Here is a 17,008-nt window from a genome sequence, read left to right as displayed (position 1 = left end):
GAGATTGTCAATTTTACATTTTAGTTCTTTCAGAAACTCATGGGTGGATGCCATCTGGCCCTGGTGATTTGTTAATTTTTAGTTTGTCAAGACAGTTTAGGACATCTTCCCTTGTCACCTCAAATTCGCCCAGTTCCTCAGCTGCTAAACCTGAAAAACTCAATCCTGGAGAGGGTATATGGTCAGTATCCTCTCTCGTGAAGACAGATTCATTCAGCTTATCTGCAATCTCCTTATCCTTCTTAATAATCCCTTTCACACCCTCATCGTCTAAGGGTCCAACTGCCTCCCTGGCAGGTTTTCTACTTCTGATATATTAAAGAAGATTTTGTTATTCCCCTTGACACTTCTAGTTCTATGCTGTTCAGACTCTCTTTTTGCAAACCTTTTTGTCTCCTTGCATTTCTTTTGCCAGAGTTTATGTTCTCTCCTGTTCGCTTCATTTGGGCAGGACTTCCATTTTCTGAAGGAAGTCTTCTTCCCTTTTATCGCTTCCCAGACTCTACTTGTTAGCCACACTGGCATCATCCTGAACTTGGTGGTACCTTTCCTCCTCCTCCTCCTCCTCCTCCTCCTCCTCCTCCTCCTCAGTATACTTGGTATATGGCAGCTTCCTCTGCCGTCCCTCTTTGTTCATGCCTCCTCCTCTCAAGAGGACCCACCTCTTCAGCAAAGGTTATCCAGAGCAGACTTGGGAGTGTTGCGGAATCCAGTTGAACACAGAATCCAGCTGCATTCATAAGGACATAGAGTTTGGGAAGCCACCTTAGACCGAGTCAGACCATGGGTCCATCTAGCTCAGTACCGCCTACACTGACTGGCTCTGTTGCCAGATTTGTCTTTTTTAAAGCCAAATTTTGGGTTACGGCCCATTTGACTCACGAGTATACCCCTGAGGTTCTGGCCACCTCACTGGCAGAGCACGACAAGGTTTCCGGCAGGAGCCTTTCCTGGGCCCTGCATGCAAAGCAGATGCTCTGCTACTGGGCTAGAGCCCCCTCCCTGGTTCCACTTGGCCATTTCTTTGGAGAACAGGAAGAAGGACTGGCAGGAATCCGGGGAAGGAGAGGGGGCAGCGGGGTGCCCTGGACCTTGCTCGGCTCGCAGGGAAGCCTCTTGTGCCTTATGTGGGCTGATGGCATCAGGACGTCACCTATTCACATGAGGCAGAACCTTCCCCGGAGGCATGGCGAGGCCGAGGGCCTTCTGAGTGGGCTCCATCTCAGAGCCCAGAGCAGCCATTCTGGCATGCAAAGGCAACGGCGGAACCAGCTCTGGATGTCCAGCAGGCATCAGAGGGCTTCGCACCCCAGCAGTAGCAGCTGGACGCCTTGGGAGGTCCGGAGGGAGGCTCCTCCTTGCACGAGGCAGTTTCTCGGCTGGTTTTAGACTTTCACTCCCTGCTACTGCCTGCTGGGTTTTGTCTCCTATGTGTGAATCCCTGTTCCGAGGCCAGATTCACAGCCAGCGGCTTGTCACGCGGCTGTTTCCAATTGAGGGCCTGCATGTTTGAGAAGGGACGCTGCCATGCCGCCTCGTCCAACGGAAACCAGCTGCACAGACACCTCCCTGGTGCTGCTTCTCTGGAGCAGTCGAGGCTCATCAGGACACAAGAACCCGGCTGGATCAGGCCCTGCAAGGAGGCCCATCTAGCCCAGCCTCCTGTTTCCCACAGTGGCCCACCACCAGTTGCCTCTGGGAAGCCCCCAGGCCAGAGCTGAAAGGGGCCTGCCCTCTCTCTTGCTGCGGCTGGAGGTGGCTCATCCTAATGGGGCGGGCCAGGGGGACGGGGGGGGGGGGCAAATGAGGTGTAGCTGCCTCTGGTTCCCACTAGTTGGCAAAGAGACGTCCTTCTCCCTCTTTCACAGCACTAAAACCCAGAGTCCTCCAATGAACAGATCTGATGGACAATAAAACACTTTCCCTACACAATGCACTATCAGCTCATGGCAGGACTTCTCAACCATGGGTCCTCAGACGTTGCTGGACTACAACTCCCATCATCCCCAGACACAATGGCCTTCAGCACAGTCTGGGGATGGGGGCCGTAGCTCAGTGGCAGAGCATCGGCTTGCATGCATCAAGCCCCAGCTTCAGTCCCTGGCAGCATCTCCAGGGAGGGCTGGGAAAGACCCCTGCCTGCCTGGAACCTTGGAGAGATGCTGCCAGTCACTGCAGACAAGACTGAGTGAGATGGACCAAGGGCCTGACTCGGTGGAAGGCAGCTCCCTCTGTCCTTGTGGCGGAGGCTGCCCCAAACGTGTCACTGCTCAGGGGGGCAAGAACAGGACTGTGAGAAGGAGCCGAAGCACGGCCTTGCTCCAGTGTGGCTGCGGTGGCCGTGTGGCTGCCTCCTCTCCTCATTCATTCACTCACAGCCAGAACGACACACCGCCCTTTGCCAGTGGCCAGTGAGGCTCCCTGCTGAAGCCACTCTGGAGTTATTCACACAGGGCTTCAGGCCTCGCGGGATCTGAAGGGCAAATCTGCTTCGCAGCAGATTTGCAAGATGTTTACTTCGGGGGATTAAATGGACAGTTCACACAGTGGTCGGCTCCTCCCCGCACTCCCTCTGGCAGATCTTTTTCCTGTGCATTCCCACCGACCCGGTCTGGGTTTTCCCTCCAACCACTCAGAAATCAAACCACAGAGGAAGAGGCGGGAGAGCTTTTGAAAAAGTTTGATAGCTAAGAGCGGAAGATCAGCATGGCGAGTTGCCAAACAGCTGGATCAAACAGCAGGACACTTAACCCTTGCCTTTGTGAGTGATTGCCTTCCTCAGATCATGTCCCCCCCCGCCCCCCCCCCCACGGACTGGAATCAGCTTAGACAAAAGGGGGCTCGGGTTACATCCATTCTGCATATCTAAAGCCTAGGAAGACACACATTTTGCATTCTGTGCTTGTGTTTAACTCCGGGATTTCTCCCTCCCCCTCCCCCAGCAATTTCTGCCTCCTCCTCCCTCAACAGAGTATCACCAATCTGCAACAAGAGCCCCCCACCAAGTGCTTGCAATTGCAAATCACTTAGAGCAGACCATACCCAAAACAGTTGTCAAACTCCCCTTCACTGAGTTTTGAAGAGCACAGGTTTACTGGCACGACCATCCCACACATAACAGAGGAAACTGCGGGGCCTAACAAAAGTCTCATCCACCCCCCGCCCCAAGCCTCTGAAACTAGAGGATTTTTAAAAGCTGGACAGACTTTGGGCTAAGCCAGAATGCGCAGCCTCCATTCTGGGCAAACCAAAGTCCTGTCTGTCCTGGTCCCTGATAGCCTGCAGGGACTTTGGGGTCAATCCAACTAAGACGTGGCCCTGTGTGAAAAGCCACCAGGCAAGGCATCTTGACAGAAACCAGTTCTGTCTCTCTTTCTTTGGTCTGAGGCTATGGATGACTTGTATATGTATGGACAGGATACTAGCTGGGTGACTCTGGGCCAGTCACTTCTCTCTCAGCCTAACCTGCATCACAGGGTTGTTGTGAGGAGAAACCTAAGTATGCAGTACACCGCTCTGGGCTCCTTGGAGGAAGAGCGGGATAGAACATGTAAAATAAATAAAATAAAATAGTGCAATGCATTAGAGGGCTAGTAAGTTGTGCAGACTTTTTCTTTGCAAGGCTGCTCCAGATAAGGTTGGCAAAAATACCCAGCTTAATAATTTATAAAGGATGCATGAGGTGTAGCTGCCTCTGGTTCCCACTAGTTGGCAAAGAGATGTCCTTCTCCCTCTTTCACAGCACTAAAACCCAGAGTCCTCCAATGAATAGATTTGGTGGACAATAAAACACTTGCCCTACACAATGCACTATCAGCTCATGGCAGGACTTCTCAACCATGGGTCCTCAGACGTTGCTGGACTACAACTCCCATCATCCCCAGACACAATGGCCTTCAGCACAGTCTGGGGATGGGGGCCGTAGCTCAGTGGCAGAGCATCGGCTTGCATGCATCAAGCCCCAGGTTCAGTCCCTGGCAGCATCTCCAGGGAGGGCTGGGAAAGACCCCTGCCTGCCTGGAACCTTGGAGAGATGCTGCCAGTCACTGCAGACAAGACTGAGTGAGATGGACCAAGGGCCTGACTCGGTGGATTTAGAAGGCTGCTTATTCCCCAAACACTCCTCTTGTCCACATTTCCAGTAATCCAAAGGGATGCCCCTGAACTGCAATGGTATGCCTCATAGGAACATAGGAAGCTGCCATATACTGAGACAGAACATGGGTTTATCTAGCTCAGTATTGTCTTCACAGACTGGCAGCAGCTTCTGCAAGGTTGCAGGCAGGAGTCTCTCTTGGAGATGCTGCCAGGGAGGGAACTTAGAACCTTCTGCTCTTCCCAGAGTGGCTCCATCCCCCAAGAAGGGGAATGTCTTCCAGTGCTCACACTTCTAGTCTCCCTTTCATATGCAACCAGGGCAGACCCTGCTTAGCTAAGGGGACAAGTCATGCTTGCTCCCACAAGAGCAGCTCTCCTCTCCAAAATCCCCACCAAACACCGCCCCATCCCATCTGCCTCTCCTTGCTGTTGCTCACCTCGTAAGATGGTGACATTCCGGAGGACTTCCCCGTGCCGTGTGTCGACCGTCTTCATCTCTTCCATGACCATGGAGAGGTTGCGGATGTCAAAGTCCAGGCGGGCACTGAGCAAGCTAAAGCGTTCCCGCAAGAGGTCCGTGGTGCTCAACATGAGGCTGACCGATTTGTTTATGTAGTAGAGCTCCTCAGCGTGTGTGTGGAAGCCCAGCGTGCATGACAGCCGCACGTCATCCAGGTACTTGAGCATGCTGTGGACGTGGCTGTCGGTGGCATTGATGTTGGTGAAGATGGTGTTGATCTCGATCTCATGCGTGGCCATGCGGCCTTCCAAGGTCTCAAAGCGCTCAACCGTCCGGTTCTGTGTGTAGCGGGCGTGGTACTGGAGGTCATGCATGTTCTCCTCATGGTCATCCAGGAAGGAAGAGATGTTATCCAGCTGCAGCTGCAAACCCATCACTTGAAGGACGAGGTCGTGCATGCCCTCTGAGTTCTGGCTGATCCTTTGCGAGGCGATGCCCAAGCTGGTCTGGATGCTCTTGACCAGCTCACCAGTTTTGGAGGACGTTGCTCGCAAGGTGCCAAAGAGACGGGTGTAGTTCTGCCACTCTTTTACGATCTTCTGAAGCGTCAGCGTCTCCTCGTTCGTCTTCCTCTGGATGACGTGGACCCAGTCTGAGGTCTGCCCAACAGTGAAGTTCATCTGCTGCACAGTAGCCTCGACGTCAAAGTGGTCCTGTGACAGCTCCTTCAGGGAGTTGCCCAGCTCAGAAGAGGCCGCTTGCCAGCCCCTTACCTGGGCCAGGAAGAGACCCAGACTCTGGTTGACCTGCTGAATGGTAGAAAAGCAACTGTCCACTTCCCCGGTGATCTTGTTGCTGGTAGAGGAGAGCTGCTGGTGGGTCTGTCCAGCCTGATCCAGTAACACCTCCTGGGCCAAGAGCTTCTTCTGGATTTCCTCCAGCTCCTCCTGCAGTTTGCTGATCTCCTGCCCCAGCTGGCCTGTGTCGTGGCAGAAGGAGCAGTTGCCCAGGGACTTCTGATCTGGATGGGAAGGCAGAAGTAAAGCAAGGTCAAGGCTGGTTCTCCGACACCGGACACATCCACACCCACTGCATGTTTTAACTGTTACAGTTTTATGGTGCTTTACAAACTCTGTTTTTAACTGCTAATTGGATTTTTAATTGTTTTGTTTTAATGTGAACCGCCCTGAGCCATTTTGGAAGGGCGGTATAGAAATCGGATGGATGGATAAATAAATAAATAAATAAATCCTGTGAGATCTTCAGTGATGGGCTGCCAAGCATCTTCCAGCTAAAGCCAGCCAGGTGCCACGAGCAAGGCAGGACTTGCCTCCTGTGGCTAACTGGCAACCACAGAAATCGAGCCCTAGATGAAAGCCACTTATAAGGAGCTGTGTGGCGCTCTGGGCTAGAGCACGGTTGGCCAAGCCGGCTCAGTCTGGGTTGCTCTGACTGGCAGCAGCAGCTCCCCCAGGCCCCAGACACAGCGAGACCCTTGCCCAGCCCTGCTGCCACTCAAGACCCATGCACAGACTCCCCTGCTATTCTGCTGCTGCTGCAACCCCACCTTCCCGACTGTTGCTTTAATGTTAAACTGCTGCCCTTGCCCTTTTCCGATCACTGGGGTGGGGCACAATGTAGTGCAAATATTGCTTCTATGCACACCCATGGGGGAGCGGAGGAGGAGGAGGAGGAGGAGGAGGAGGCAGAAACCTCTGAGGGGTTGAGCTCACGTAGGGAGCCGTGAAGGCGGCAGCGGCTGCTCCGCCTGGCTGTCTTCAGCCCTTTCCCTGAGGGTCTGGCCGTCGGCTCTAATAATGGGAACTCACTCAAGTGCTTATAAATTGTTTGTTTCTTGTCAGAACAGGATGTAATTATTATGCATGGTTAACCTTTGTGAGGCCATTTTACTGTCTGGACTTCATGAAGATACACGCAGGGCTTGTTTCCATGCACCCGTGTCTAGGCTTGACATTTGTCGCTTAAATCCCTGAATGGTTGCAGAAAGACGGGAGCCATGAGACAGTTGCAAATGCCCCTTGGATGTGGTTTAGGGTGGCTCCTCATAGCAACATTGAATCAAGAGCAGCGACAATAATCTAAAAGGGAGAGGTAGAGGCGGGGAGCGCGAGCGAGAGCGAGAGCGCATATCCACACCACCAGATAGAGGGGGGTGGGGGTGGGGAGGCAGGAACCCATCTACCTTCCCCTGGATGATCAGAGGCTCCTTTCGCCTCTGCTGATTGTGCACCCAGATGACCAGCATGGCAGCGACTGGCAGAGCTGGGATTAGGAGGAGGAAATCCTCCACTATCGCAGAATGCATTGCACAGTAAGCAGAGCGGCAGCCCATGCCAATGCACGAGGGGTCCTCCCCCTGGCCTCGCAAGCCGCAGCACTCTATGGTTGCCAGCCCTGGGAGCTGCAAAAGCCACTGCAGGCAGCCACGTGACCGAAAACCAAGGTCGGATAGCGGATGTTTCTATCCTACCTAGGTTAAGGGCAGGGTAGAAAGGCTGGATAGCCCAGCCGGACAGGTGCTGGGGAGGAGACTCTCTCCTACCCAGAAAAGGCCGGCTGTGTGAATGATCCCAAAGAGAGAGGAGGCTGAGGAGGAGGAGGAGGAGGAGGAGGAGGAGGAGAAGGCTTCTTTCCCTAAAGGTTGAATAAGTCAATAAAAATAATCAAGCAGGTGGTGCTGGTGGGGAGATGATCTTGTGTAAAGAGGAGAAAGGACCCAGGAGAAAGGCACTCAGGTGGGGAAGTCAGGGGCTGTGTACCGTTGGGAGCCAATCCTCCCACTGGTCACCACCCACATAAATGACTATTTATCTGCAGATTACATTACGGTTTGTCTACACCATGGCCTGTGGGCTCTCTAGGGTGTGTGCAGTTCCACAATCCATCCCACAAAATATTTCAAAAAGCGCACTTAATCAGGCCTGCAACGACCCAACCCCTCAAATGCTCTCCAGGAGCCAAGATGGCATCATCGCCCCACCCCAGTGTGGCTGTGGGAAACAAGCAGCAGAGCCAGCTCTTGCAGGAGTCTTGGAGGAGGAGGAGGGAGGGACTCTCATGGGATGGGAATCCCTCCCCCTGACAAGACTGCCAAGGGTGCTGAGGACCCCAGAGAGAGAGAGAGAGAGAGAGAGAGGGAGGGAGGGAGGGAGGGAGGGGGAGAAGGGCGGGGGGGGGGGACCCAACAAGGACCAACTCCAGGTTAGGCAAGCTTGCCCTTCAGCTGCTGCTAAACTACAACTCCCATCATGCCCATCCACTATAAGGGAGTTCAGCAACAGCTGGATGCAGGGGGGGGGGGAGGCAAACTTGGCCTACCTCTGATCACAGCCAAGGTGAGATGGGGAGGCCAGGTGGCGATACAACCTCCCTCTCCACCCGCCACACTTATTTAACCTCTTTATATACTGCCCCAAACGCATGTCTGAACGGTTTACAGTAAAACACCACAGACTAAAACAAGATTAAAACCATTAAACAATTAATTTCTTTAAAAAAATAATACATTCTATCAGTCTAATTAAAAGCCTTAACGGAAATTAAAATTAAGACACAAATGTGTCTAAGCAGCCCTTTTAAAAGCTGTCGGAGACGGGGAGGCTCTTATTTCAGCAGGGGGCACATTCCAAAGCCCGGGGATGGCCATGGATCTTTGAGGGCAAGAGGGCCCCACTATCTTCCAGTGGGAGAGCAGACATGTTTGCTCTGGATTCTGCCCCATGTATCCTGAACACCCATCAAGGCTGCAACTCGCAACATGCTTCCTAGGGAGAGAGTCCCATTGAATTTGGTGGGTTCTACTTCCTAGTAAATATGCGGAGGTTTGCACTAATTGCTGTTCTTTTCTTTCTGCAGTGAGTCACAGACATGTGGATTCCTTGCAGACACTCATAAAATCCAGCCACTTGCTGACTGACTAAAACTGACTGACCACACTTTGCTGACTGACAACAAACTTTCTCACTTGCACACAGGAAAAATGCTTGTGTGTCCCTCTTGCCCAACACTTTAGCTGATCTTTCACCCCCTGTGATGGCCCTGTGGATCTTGTTGACATTTCTAGATAGATACTGATATCCATTTCCTCTTTTACAGTCACCTAATGGCTCAGCAGGGAAATGACGAGTAGCAAGCCAGAAGTTGCCAGCTCAGTGATAAGGCATCATCCCGTACCAGTTGCAGGGGAGTCACAGCAGGAGAGAGGGCAAGCCCCTTTCAACTCCTGCCTGTGGCTTCCAGAGGCATCTGGTGGGCCACTGTATGGAACGGGATGCTGGACTATAGATGGGCCTCCTTGGGCCTGATCCAGCAGAGCTGCTCTTATGTACTGTGTGGGAGATGGCAATGGTCAACCCCTCCTGTATTCTACCAAAGACAAGCCCAGGGCTCTGTGGTTGCCAGGAGTCAACACCGACTCCACAGCACAACTTTACTTTACTTCATTTCCAGTTTAACCAAGATAATCCTGCAAACTCTGGCTGAGTGCAGCCTATAATGCAGAGCTGCCCCACACAGAGACCCGTGTCAGCACCAAGGTGTGAGCTGAAACTCTACCAATCGCAGCAGAAAAGGCTGGTTCACAAGCAACAGCCATCACTGGTGCAAAGTAACTGCTGCTCGGGGTGGAGGTTATCAGTGGGAGAAGGCTTGCAAAGCCTTAGTCCATAAGTGTTCCGAGGCCTGCAATGGGGCCAGGATGATTTCCTCCACTGCAGGCTGTTGCCAAGCACATGCAGAAGGTCTCAGGACTGGTCCTCGGTGCTGGTTGTTGAAGGATACCAGGTACCAGAATGGGACAAGACCCCCTCTCTTCAGCCAAAACTTTGGAAAGCTGCAGGCAGTACGGGGCCAGCGTGGCCAATGATGCAGCCTGGTATAAATCGGGTTCCGGTGCTCATTTCGGGTGCCCAGTGGCTGAGCACAGGCTCTCTTGTTTAACCCCGTGCACATCCCACCTTCCTTCCATCGTGGAATCCAGGGGGGCATCCATGGAGTTCCCAGGCAGTCAACCATCATCCCAACACTGACCAGAGCTGGCTTCAGCAAAGTGGCTGCTGCTTCATCATGTGCCCACAGAGCACAGTCCTCCTGGGAGAGACCCTCTGCCTGCAGAAGGTCCCAGGTTCAAACTGGTCCAACAAATATGGGCCCAGATTCAAACATGGTTCAGACCTAGTCCCGGGTTCAAAAGGCCTCGGGAAAAGGCTGCTGCCAGCCAGAGCGGGCCATAGACTGGGCTAGATGCATCAATGGTCAGACTCCATTACCACACAAGGCAGCTGAACAGGCTCATAAAGGAAATTGCTGCAGTTGCTCTGTTTAATCAAACAAATGGCTGCTCACACAATTAAGCCTCCCATATTTGATCATTTAAACTGACCCAACAATGGCAGATGCATAAGAAATGATAGGCTGCAATGTTCAAATTGTATTAATTATTAAGATTGTACACATGTCATTACTGATGCAAATTAATTCTTGATATAATGTGGGCCTTCTGGATAGCCAATGCTCTCCCCAGAGAAGCTTGCCTGGGGCCATCTTTGATGTCTTTTCAGCACCAAGCAAAGGTTTTTTTTTATTTGCAGAGCATTCTGGCATATTTCATATTTGACTTTAATGCTGTCTAATGTGGGATTTTAATGACTTTGGCTGTTTCTGTGGTTTTATTGCTTTGTTTGTGTGATTTTATCCTACCTGTTGTCTTAAACTGCATGACACCCTGAAAGTCTCGTTACTGATGGGTGGCTTATCAAATTTCAAAACAAACAAAATATGCACAGACATGCAGTCATGTGTATGTTTGAGAGAAGGGGTGTTGCATAGCAGCTAAGGGCCTGAGTCGTAAGTCAGACTTCCAAGGTTTGGATCTTGCTTCTCTCATGAACTCATGAAGTGCTTCCTCTCAGTCGCAGCTGCAATATGAGGATGAGCAACCATACTTACTTTCCTTAGCGGGGTACTGCAAGGATAAGACCATAAGAACCTGATGCCCATCTAGTCTAGCATCCTGTTTCGCACAGTGGCCCACCAGATGCCTCTGAGAAGCCCACAGGCAGGAGCTGAGGGCATGTCCCCCCCCCTCTTGCTGTTGCTCCTCTGCAGCTGGTATTTGGAGGCATCTTATCTCTGAGGCTGGAGGTGGCCTATAGCCACCAGACTAGTAGCCATTGATAGACCTGTCCTACAGGAATCTCTATAAGCCCCCTTTAAAGCCATCCAAGCTACTGGCTATCACCACATCCTGTGGCAGAGAATTCCATAGGTTAATTACATCCTTTTGTCAGTCCTAAATTTCCTGGTAATCAGTTTCATGGGATGACCCCCCACTGGTTCTAGTGTTGTGAGAAAGGGAGGAAAACTGATCATTTTGATAATATCAAGATTATTCATGAGCAATGCTCTACACACTCAAAATGTGCCAAGCAAAACCTACCCAGGAGACATCACACTTACCCAGCTCTTGCAGGTTCTCCTGGACTGAAATAATCTTCTTCTCATAGTGGGTCTGAGCTGAGCTCACATCATCAGCTATAGAATCCACCTTCTTAAAGACTGCAAGGAAGACATGGAAAGTGAGTGGGGACACAACATTCCCAGGGTATCAGAACTTGAACTCAGGACCACTAATAGATATAGTGGGCATAACAGAAACATGGTGGAACAGTGAGAACCAGTGGGACACTGTTATCCCTGGGTATAAACTCTATAGAAAGGACAGGGAGGGGCGCCTTGGAGGAGGGGTAGCACTGTATGTTAGAGAAGGGATAGAATCTAACAAGCTAGAAAACCTGGGTGGACTGGAGTCCTCCACAGAAACCCTATGGGTGACTATACAAGGCCGGAAAGGAAACGTGCTACTGGGGAGGTGCTATCGCCCTCCAGATCATAATGCCGACAGTGACTGGGAGTTGCAGGAGGAAGTCAGGGAGACATCAAGGAGAGGCAGGGCTGTAATTATGGGTGACTTCAATTACCCACACATAGACTGGGTAAATTCACATTCAGGTCAGGACAAAGAGGTCAAATTTCTAGATACGCTAAATGACTGTGGCCTAGAACAGTTGGTCATGGAACCAACCAGAGAGAAGGCGACCTTGGATCTAATTCTGAGTGACACCCAGGACTTGGTGCGTGACGTCAGTGTCATCGACCCTTTAGGGAACAGTGACCACAGTGCCATCAAATTCAGCATACATGCGGGGAGAGACTAACCAAGGATGTCTATCATGAACATTTTGAATTTCAGAAGAGGAAACTTCTCCTAAATGAGGAGTATGGTGAAAAGAAACCTTAGGGGGAAAATCAGGAGAGTCATTTCGCTCCAGAGTGCATGGAGTTTACTCAAAACCACAATACTCGAAGCCCAGTTAGATTGTATACCCAGAAGGAGGAAAGGTACCACGAAGTCCAGGAGGATGCCAGCATGGCTAACGGGTACCGTCAAGGAAGCCATAAAAGGGAAGAAGACTTCCTTCCGAAATTGGAAGGCCTGTCCAAACGAAGAGAACAGAAAGGAACACAAACTCTGGCAAAAGAAATGCAAGGTGACAATAAGGGAGGCAAAAAGAGAGCTTGAGGAACATTTAGCCAGAAGTATCAAGGGGAATAACAAAAACTTCTTTAAATACATCAGAAGCAGGAAATCTGCCAGGGAGGCAGTTGGACCATTAGACAATGAGGGAGTGAAAGGGATTATTAAGGAGGATATGGAGGTTGCAGATAAGCTGAATGAGTTCTTTGCATCTGTCTTCAGGGCAGAGGATACTGAGCATATACCTGTTCCTGAACCAGGCTTTTTAGGGATGGAGGCTAGAGAGCTGAGTCAGATAGAAGTGACAAGGGATGATGTTCTAAACTGTCTGGAAAAACTGAAAGCTAACAAATCACCAGGGCCGGATGGCATCCATCCAAGAGTCCTCGAAGAACTCAAATGTGAAATTGCCGACCTCCTTGCTAAAATATTTAACTTATCCCTGAAATTGGGCTCTGTACCAGAGGACTGGAAAGTAGCAAATGTAACACTGATTTTCAAGAAGGGATCCAGGGGTGATCCGGGAAATTACAGGCCGGTTAGCCTAACGTCCGTTCCAGGCAAATTGATGGAAAGCATCCTCAAGGATAAAATTGTAAAGCACCTAGAAGAACAGGCCCTGCTGGAAGTCAGCCAGCATGGCTTCCGCAAAGGTACATCTTGGGTTAGGCTGTGGGCCACCTCCAGCCTCGAAGGCAGGATGCCTCTGAGTACCAGTTGCAGGGGAGTAACAGCAGGAGAGAGGGCACGCCCTCAACTCCTGCCTGTGGCTTCCAGCAGCATCTGGTGGGCCACTTTGCGAAACAGGATGCTGGACTAGATGGGCCTTGGGCCTGATCCAGCAGGGCTGTTCTTATGTTCCTTCACTGTCATATGTTCAGCGGGGGCTGCCAGAGACCTCCCAGGTAACTCCTCTCTTAGGAGGAAAGCTTATAGTTTTATATTCTCATTTATTCCCTGTTGCACACCATGACCTTCACAAAGACACACCTGTGGGCTTATAGGCCCACTGATTCCATTTTGACCTCACTAATAAAAATGGGCTTCAATGGATGAACCCACTAAGCTCCAGGGGATTAGTCCAGGGGTTCTCAGCTTTCAGACGACAACTCCCGTTACCCGCGGCCACAATGGCCTTTGTTTGGCTGAGGATGTTGGGAGTTGCAGTCCAAGAACATCTGGAAACCCAAAGCTGGGAATGCCTGGATCAGTTTGATTAAGTGAAGAGGAATCTTGCCGCCCCAGTCCTGCGTCTCTGCTCCCCTTTCATCCTGAGTGGTGCTGCATGTGGTTACTGAGCCCCTGTTGGAAGTTGTGTCCCTCACCCTGAATGGGCCGGCCTCTTTCCTCAAGGGCAGCGTCCTCCTCCTCCTCCTCCAGCCAAGACCTCCACACAGAGCTAAGCAGAGCAGGATCATTGCCAGCTCTTCTGCGAATGGATCCCAAAACAACATTCCCTCCTTTTGGCAAGAAGAGCCTCCTTGTGCTGACTCATGTTTCGTTTGCAACCCACCGTATCCTACTAGTCCTTCCAGCCAGCTGGGGGATCCAGCCTGCCTGCCTGCTGGAGTTCCCTCTCCTTATGGGAAGCCCTTGCCTGTGGGAAATGGGGTGGCCACTCGGGGTGTTGGTGAATGGCCTGGGAAAGGAGCAGGCTTCGGACTGCTCTTAGTAGCGGTCAGGTTCCCAGCAGAGCTGCAGTTTCTTCCGCCTCCTTTGACCGGGTGAAGAGGGCCACACCATGGGGCCCACCTGCACGAGTTAGTTCACATGTGAACAGCCGCCCCCGCCGCCCGGGTGTCAGAAGTGGCTTTTGAAGGTCGCCCCTGGCCTGGGCCTTATCCAAAGGAGGAGGGACCATTTGTGTGTGTGTGTGTGTGGGGGGTTCCTGCCAGGTCAGAGATCATGGTGTCTGCTAGGCCACCCCACATAACAGTTGGAGGAGTCCAGTTCTTTCCCCTGTGCTTATACTTTTGTGGGGGTGCAGTCTGAGCAGAGGAAGGGCAGATGGGGGCAGCCTGCCCCCCCCCCGTGTTTTCTCAGCTTAGAATTGCCCTCCTCAAGACACTTCTTCACTCCTGGAGGCTTGACACACAGGGCTTCTACCCCGAATCTACTTCCGAGGAGAGTGTCTGTGTTCACACACCAGCCAAACTTACCCTGAAGTCCCTTTGAGATCCTTGGGCCCACTCCACACACAAGTCAGGCTTTGAGATGCAAATTCTAACTTATCTCGAGGTATTTCCAGATTTTTAAAATTCTGGTTTTAAGCTACTTTTTCTGAAAACACCGGAGTAAATAGGGAGAGGCACTGCAGTAGAATTATTAGCCTGATAAGAGGGATGTTCTCTTTCGAAATGCAGATATCGCTCTTAAGGAAGCTCTCACTCCCCGCCCCATCGACTAGGAGGAAAATATGGAGGCATGCCATGTGAACTTGTTTCAAAACAAAACCTCAGAGCAGGGGGAGGGGCTGCTTCCCTCAGTGCCGCGAGTGTCCTTCAAAGTGGCTTCACTCAATATTTACCTCGAAGCCTGAAGCCAAGTGCGGATAACTCCGGGGGTAGATGATAGGGCACAATAAGTGGACATTTTTCTTTCCCCCTGCAGGTGAAAAAGCAGCTTGGAGAGGGCGATTTTGTGCTGAGGAACGAGAGGAAGGGAAAGAGTTCGGCAGCCTCTCTCTCCTGGCATGCCCTCCTCCTACTCAGACTCACAGCCTGCCCTGCACAGGCTTTGGAACTTTAAAACAAACACACGGAGGGAAGAATCACAGACAGAAGTCTGCCTGACGTGTAGTCCGAGACCTCGGCAAACAATTTGCTACCACAGGTTCCCAAGCTTGGTTCCCCAGATGGTGATGTTGGACTACAACTCCCGTCATCCCCAGGCGGCAAGAGTGGCCAAGGACCTCTGAGGGTGGGGATGATAGGAGTTGTTGTCCAGCAAAATCTGGCTACCCACAGACAGAGGGGAACCCCTGTTTTAGGCGACCCTTTCTTTCATTTCAGAAAGAAGGTCCTGGCCTGGGACTGAGGGGAGCTCCGTCCCCTGCTTGGGAATGTTCAGGTTTGCTCTCGGCCTCTCCTCTTCCCATCCTCAGGATTCAAGTCCTGGGCCTGAGCTGTGAAGCAGCCTGTGGCTTGTATACGAATACAACAAATATTTAACTACCACTTTCCAACCAAAGTTCCCAAAGTGGTTTACATAGACATCAATAAAGATGGCTCCCTGTCCCCAAAGGGCTTAGAATCTAAAAAAGAAACATCCGATAGACACCAGCATCAGCCACTGGAGGGATGTTGTGCAGGGGCTGGATGTGGCCAGTTGCTCTCCCCCTGCTCAATAAAGAGAACCACCACTTTGAAAAGGTGCCTCTTGGCTCAGTTAGCAGGGGAATGAAAGTGTGCCTTTTTACCTTGGACCGGCTGCCTGCTGGGTGGGAATGGGAATAGCAGGCCAGCTGGCCAAAGAGTGGCATTTCCATGCCGTGCCTTGCCTCAGGCCCCTGGCGCCACCCTTCTGTCCTCCGGCATACCGGACCGGCTCCCCCAACCACTTGATGATGATCTTTGCCTTGCTGATGCTGCTGATCTGCTCTAGGGGTCAGTTGCAGACCCCACCCACCCCAATGTGAGAGCTGGTCTTGTGGCAGCAAGCAGGACTTGTCCCCTTAGCTAAGCAGGGCCCACCCTGCTTGCATATGAATGGGAGACTTGATGATATGTGAGCACTGCAAGATCTTCCCCTCAGGGGATGAAGCCGCTCTGGGAAGAGCAGAAGGTTCCGAGTTCCCTCCCTGGCAGCATCTCCAAGATAGGGCTGAGAGAGATTCCTGCCTGAAACTATGGATAAGACGCTGCCAGTCTGGGTAGACAATACTAAACTAGATGGACCAATGGTCTGACTCAGTATATGGCAGCTTCCTTTGTTCCTAATTTGGGCAGCTTGAACATTAATGTTCAAGCTGCCCACATGGTTCAGGCTTAATGCCAGAGCTCTGAGCTAATCAGAAGGCTGCCCAGGCTGGGTTGTGCTAAGGACATCCACATTTTGCACTAAAGAAAGTTGACATTCCACAACCCAAATAAAAGTTGCAATTTTAGCACATTCGCAGAGAATTGCGTGCTTTTGCATAATGCACTGTGCTTCTGCTCTGCAAAACACTGAAGCCACATTCTCTGAGTACTGGTGATCCTCCTCCTCCTCCTTGTCCTCCTCCAGTTTCACCACCAGGCAGCTCCTCTGCCGAAGCTGATGTGTGCAGCCCAAAGGACTAGATACTTGCTTTAAAAAAAGCACCAACCAACCAAGAAAAGCAAGGTGCTCCAGATGTTGAACTTGATGCTGAAAGCACACCCTGTTCTGTTGGTAGCTTTCGGGGCTGGGCTATTTTCACAATGAAGCAATGTTCTTATGTTCTTATTCGGGATGGAATTTTGCTCAGACTTTCCACCAGGGGTGTTGGTGTCCATCCTCCCACTGCCCATTTCCTCCTAGATTTAATTCATAAGCGAGCAGCTTAACCAGGGCTTTGCTTTCTCTTATGTACTAACTTGAATGGAAGCTAAATGTGTTGGAGGAGGAGGAGGAGGAGGAGACGATCCAGGCTGCCAGCCACAGCCGGGCCAAACCTGGCTTTTCATCTCTGAAAGCAGAGGTGAAACACAAGAAGCAGCAGAGCAGCCATGGGACGGGTGCCGCTTTCCTGGGGGCAGTTTCCAGCTGGCGCACATCAACAGCAGCTCCCTTGCAATGGATTTGACAGCTCCATCCCTTTGTGACAGCCTGGAAAAGGTAAGGCAGCCAAGTGGATTGTGCGCCATTCCAAATTCTCAAAGCACAAGCCAGTTCCTGATAACAACACAAACTGTTTCATGCCCCATCACTTCCTA

The 17,008-nt window shown here is 51.5% G+C and overlaps 1 protein-coding gene across 4 annotated transcripts in view; it reads right to left on the bottom strand.

Annotated features, from left to right (window-relative positions):
- The window catches only part of SCARA3 (scavenger receptor class A member 3), a 47,124-nt gene that overhangs the window by 11,359 nt on the left and 18,757 nt on the right, over positions 1 to 17,008 (bottom strand). For 3 of the 4 annotated variants that reach the window (XM_053250563.1, XM_053250542.1, XM_053250552.1), the window contains 2 exons: positions 11,036 to 11,134; positions 4,536 to 5,579 (listed from right to left, as the gene is read on the bottom strand). In XM_053250563.1, coding sequence (XP_053106538.1) covers positions 4,536 to 5,579; positions 11,036 to 11,134 — 1,143 coding nt within the window. The remainder of the gene's footprint in view (positions 1 to 4,535; positions 5,580 to 11,035; positions 11,135 to 17,008) is intronic. The other variant, XM_053250571.1, reaches the window with a different exon arrangement.

This window comes from Hemicordylus capensis, chromosome 1 (assembly GCF_027244095.1).
Source record: "Hemicordylus capensis ecotype Gifberg chromosome 1, rHemCap1.1.pri, whole genome shotgun sequence".
Taxonomy (NCBI): domain Eukaryota; kingdom Metazoa; phylum Chordata; class Lepidosauria; order Squamata; family Cordylidae; genus Hemicordylus; species Hemicordylus capensis.
Note: the sequence above shows the minus strand (reverse complement) of the source record. Positions and strands in the feature narration are given on the sequence as shown.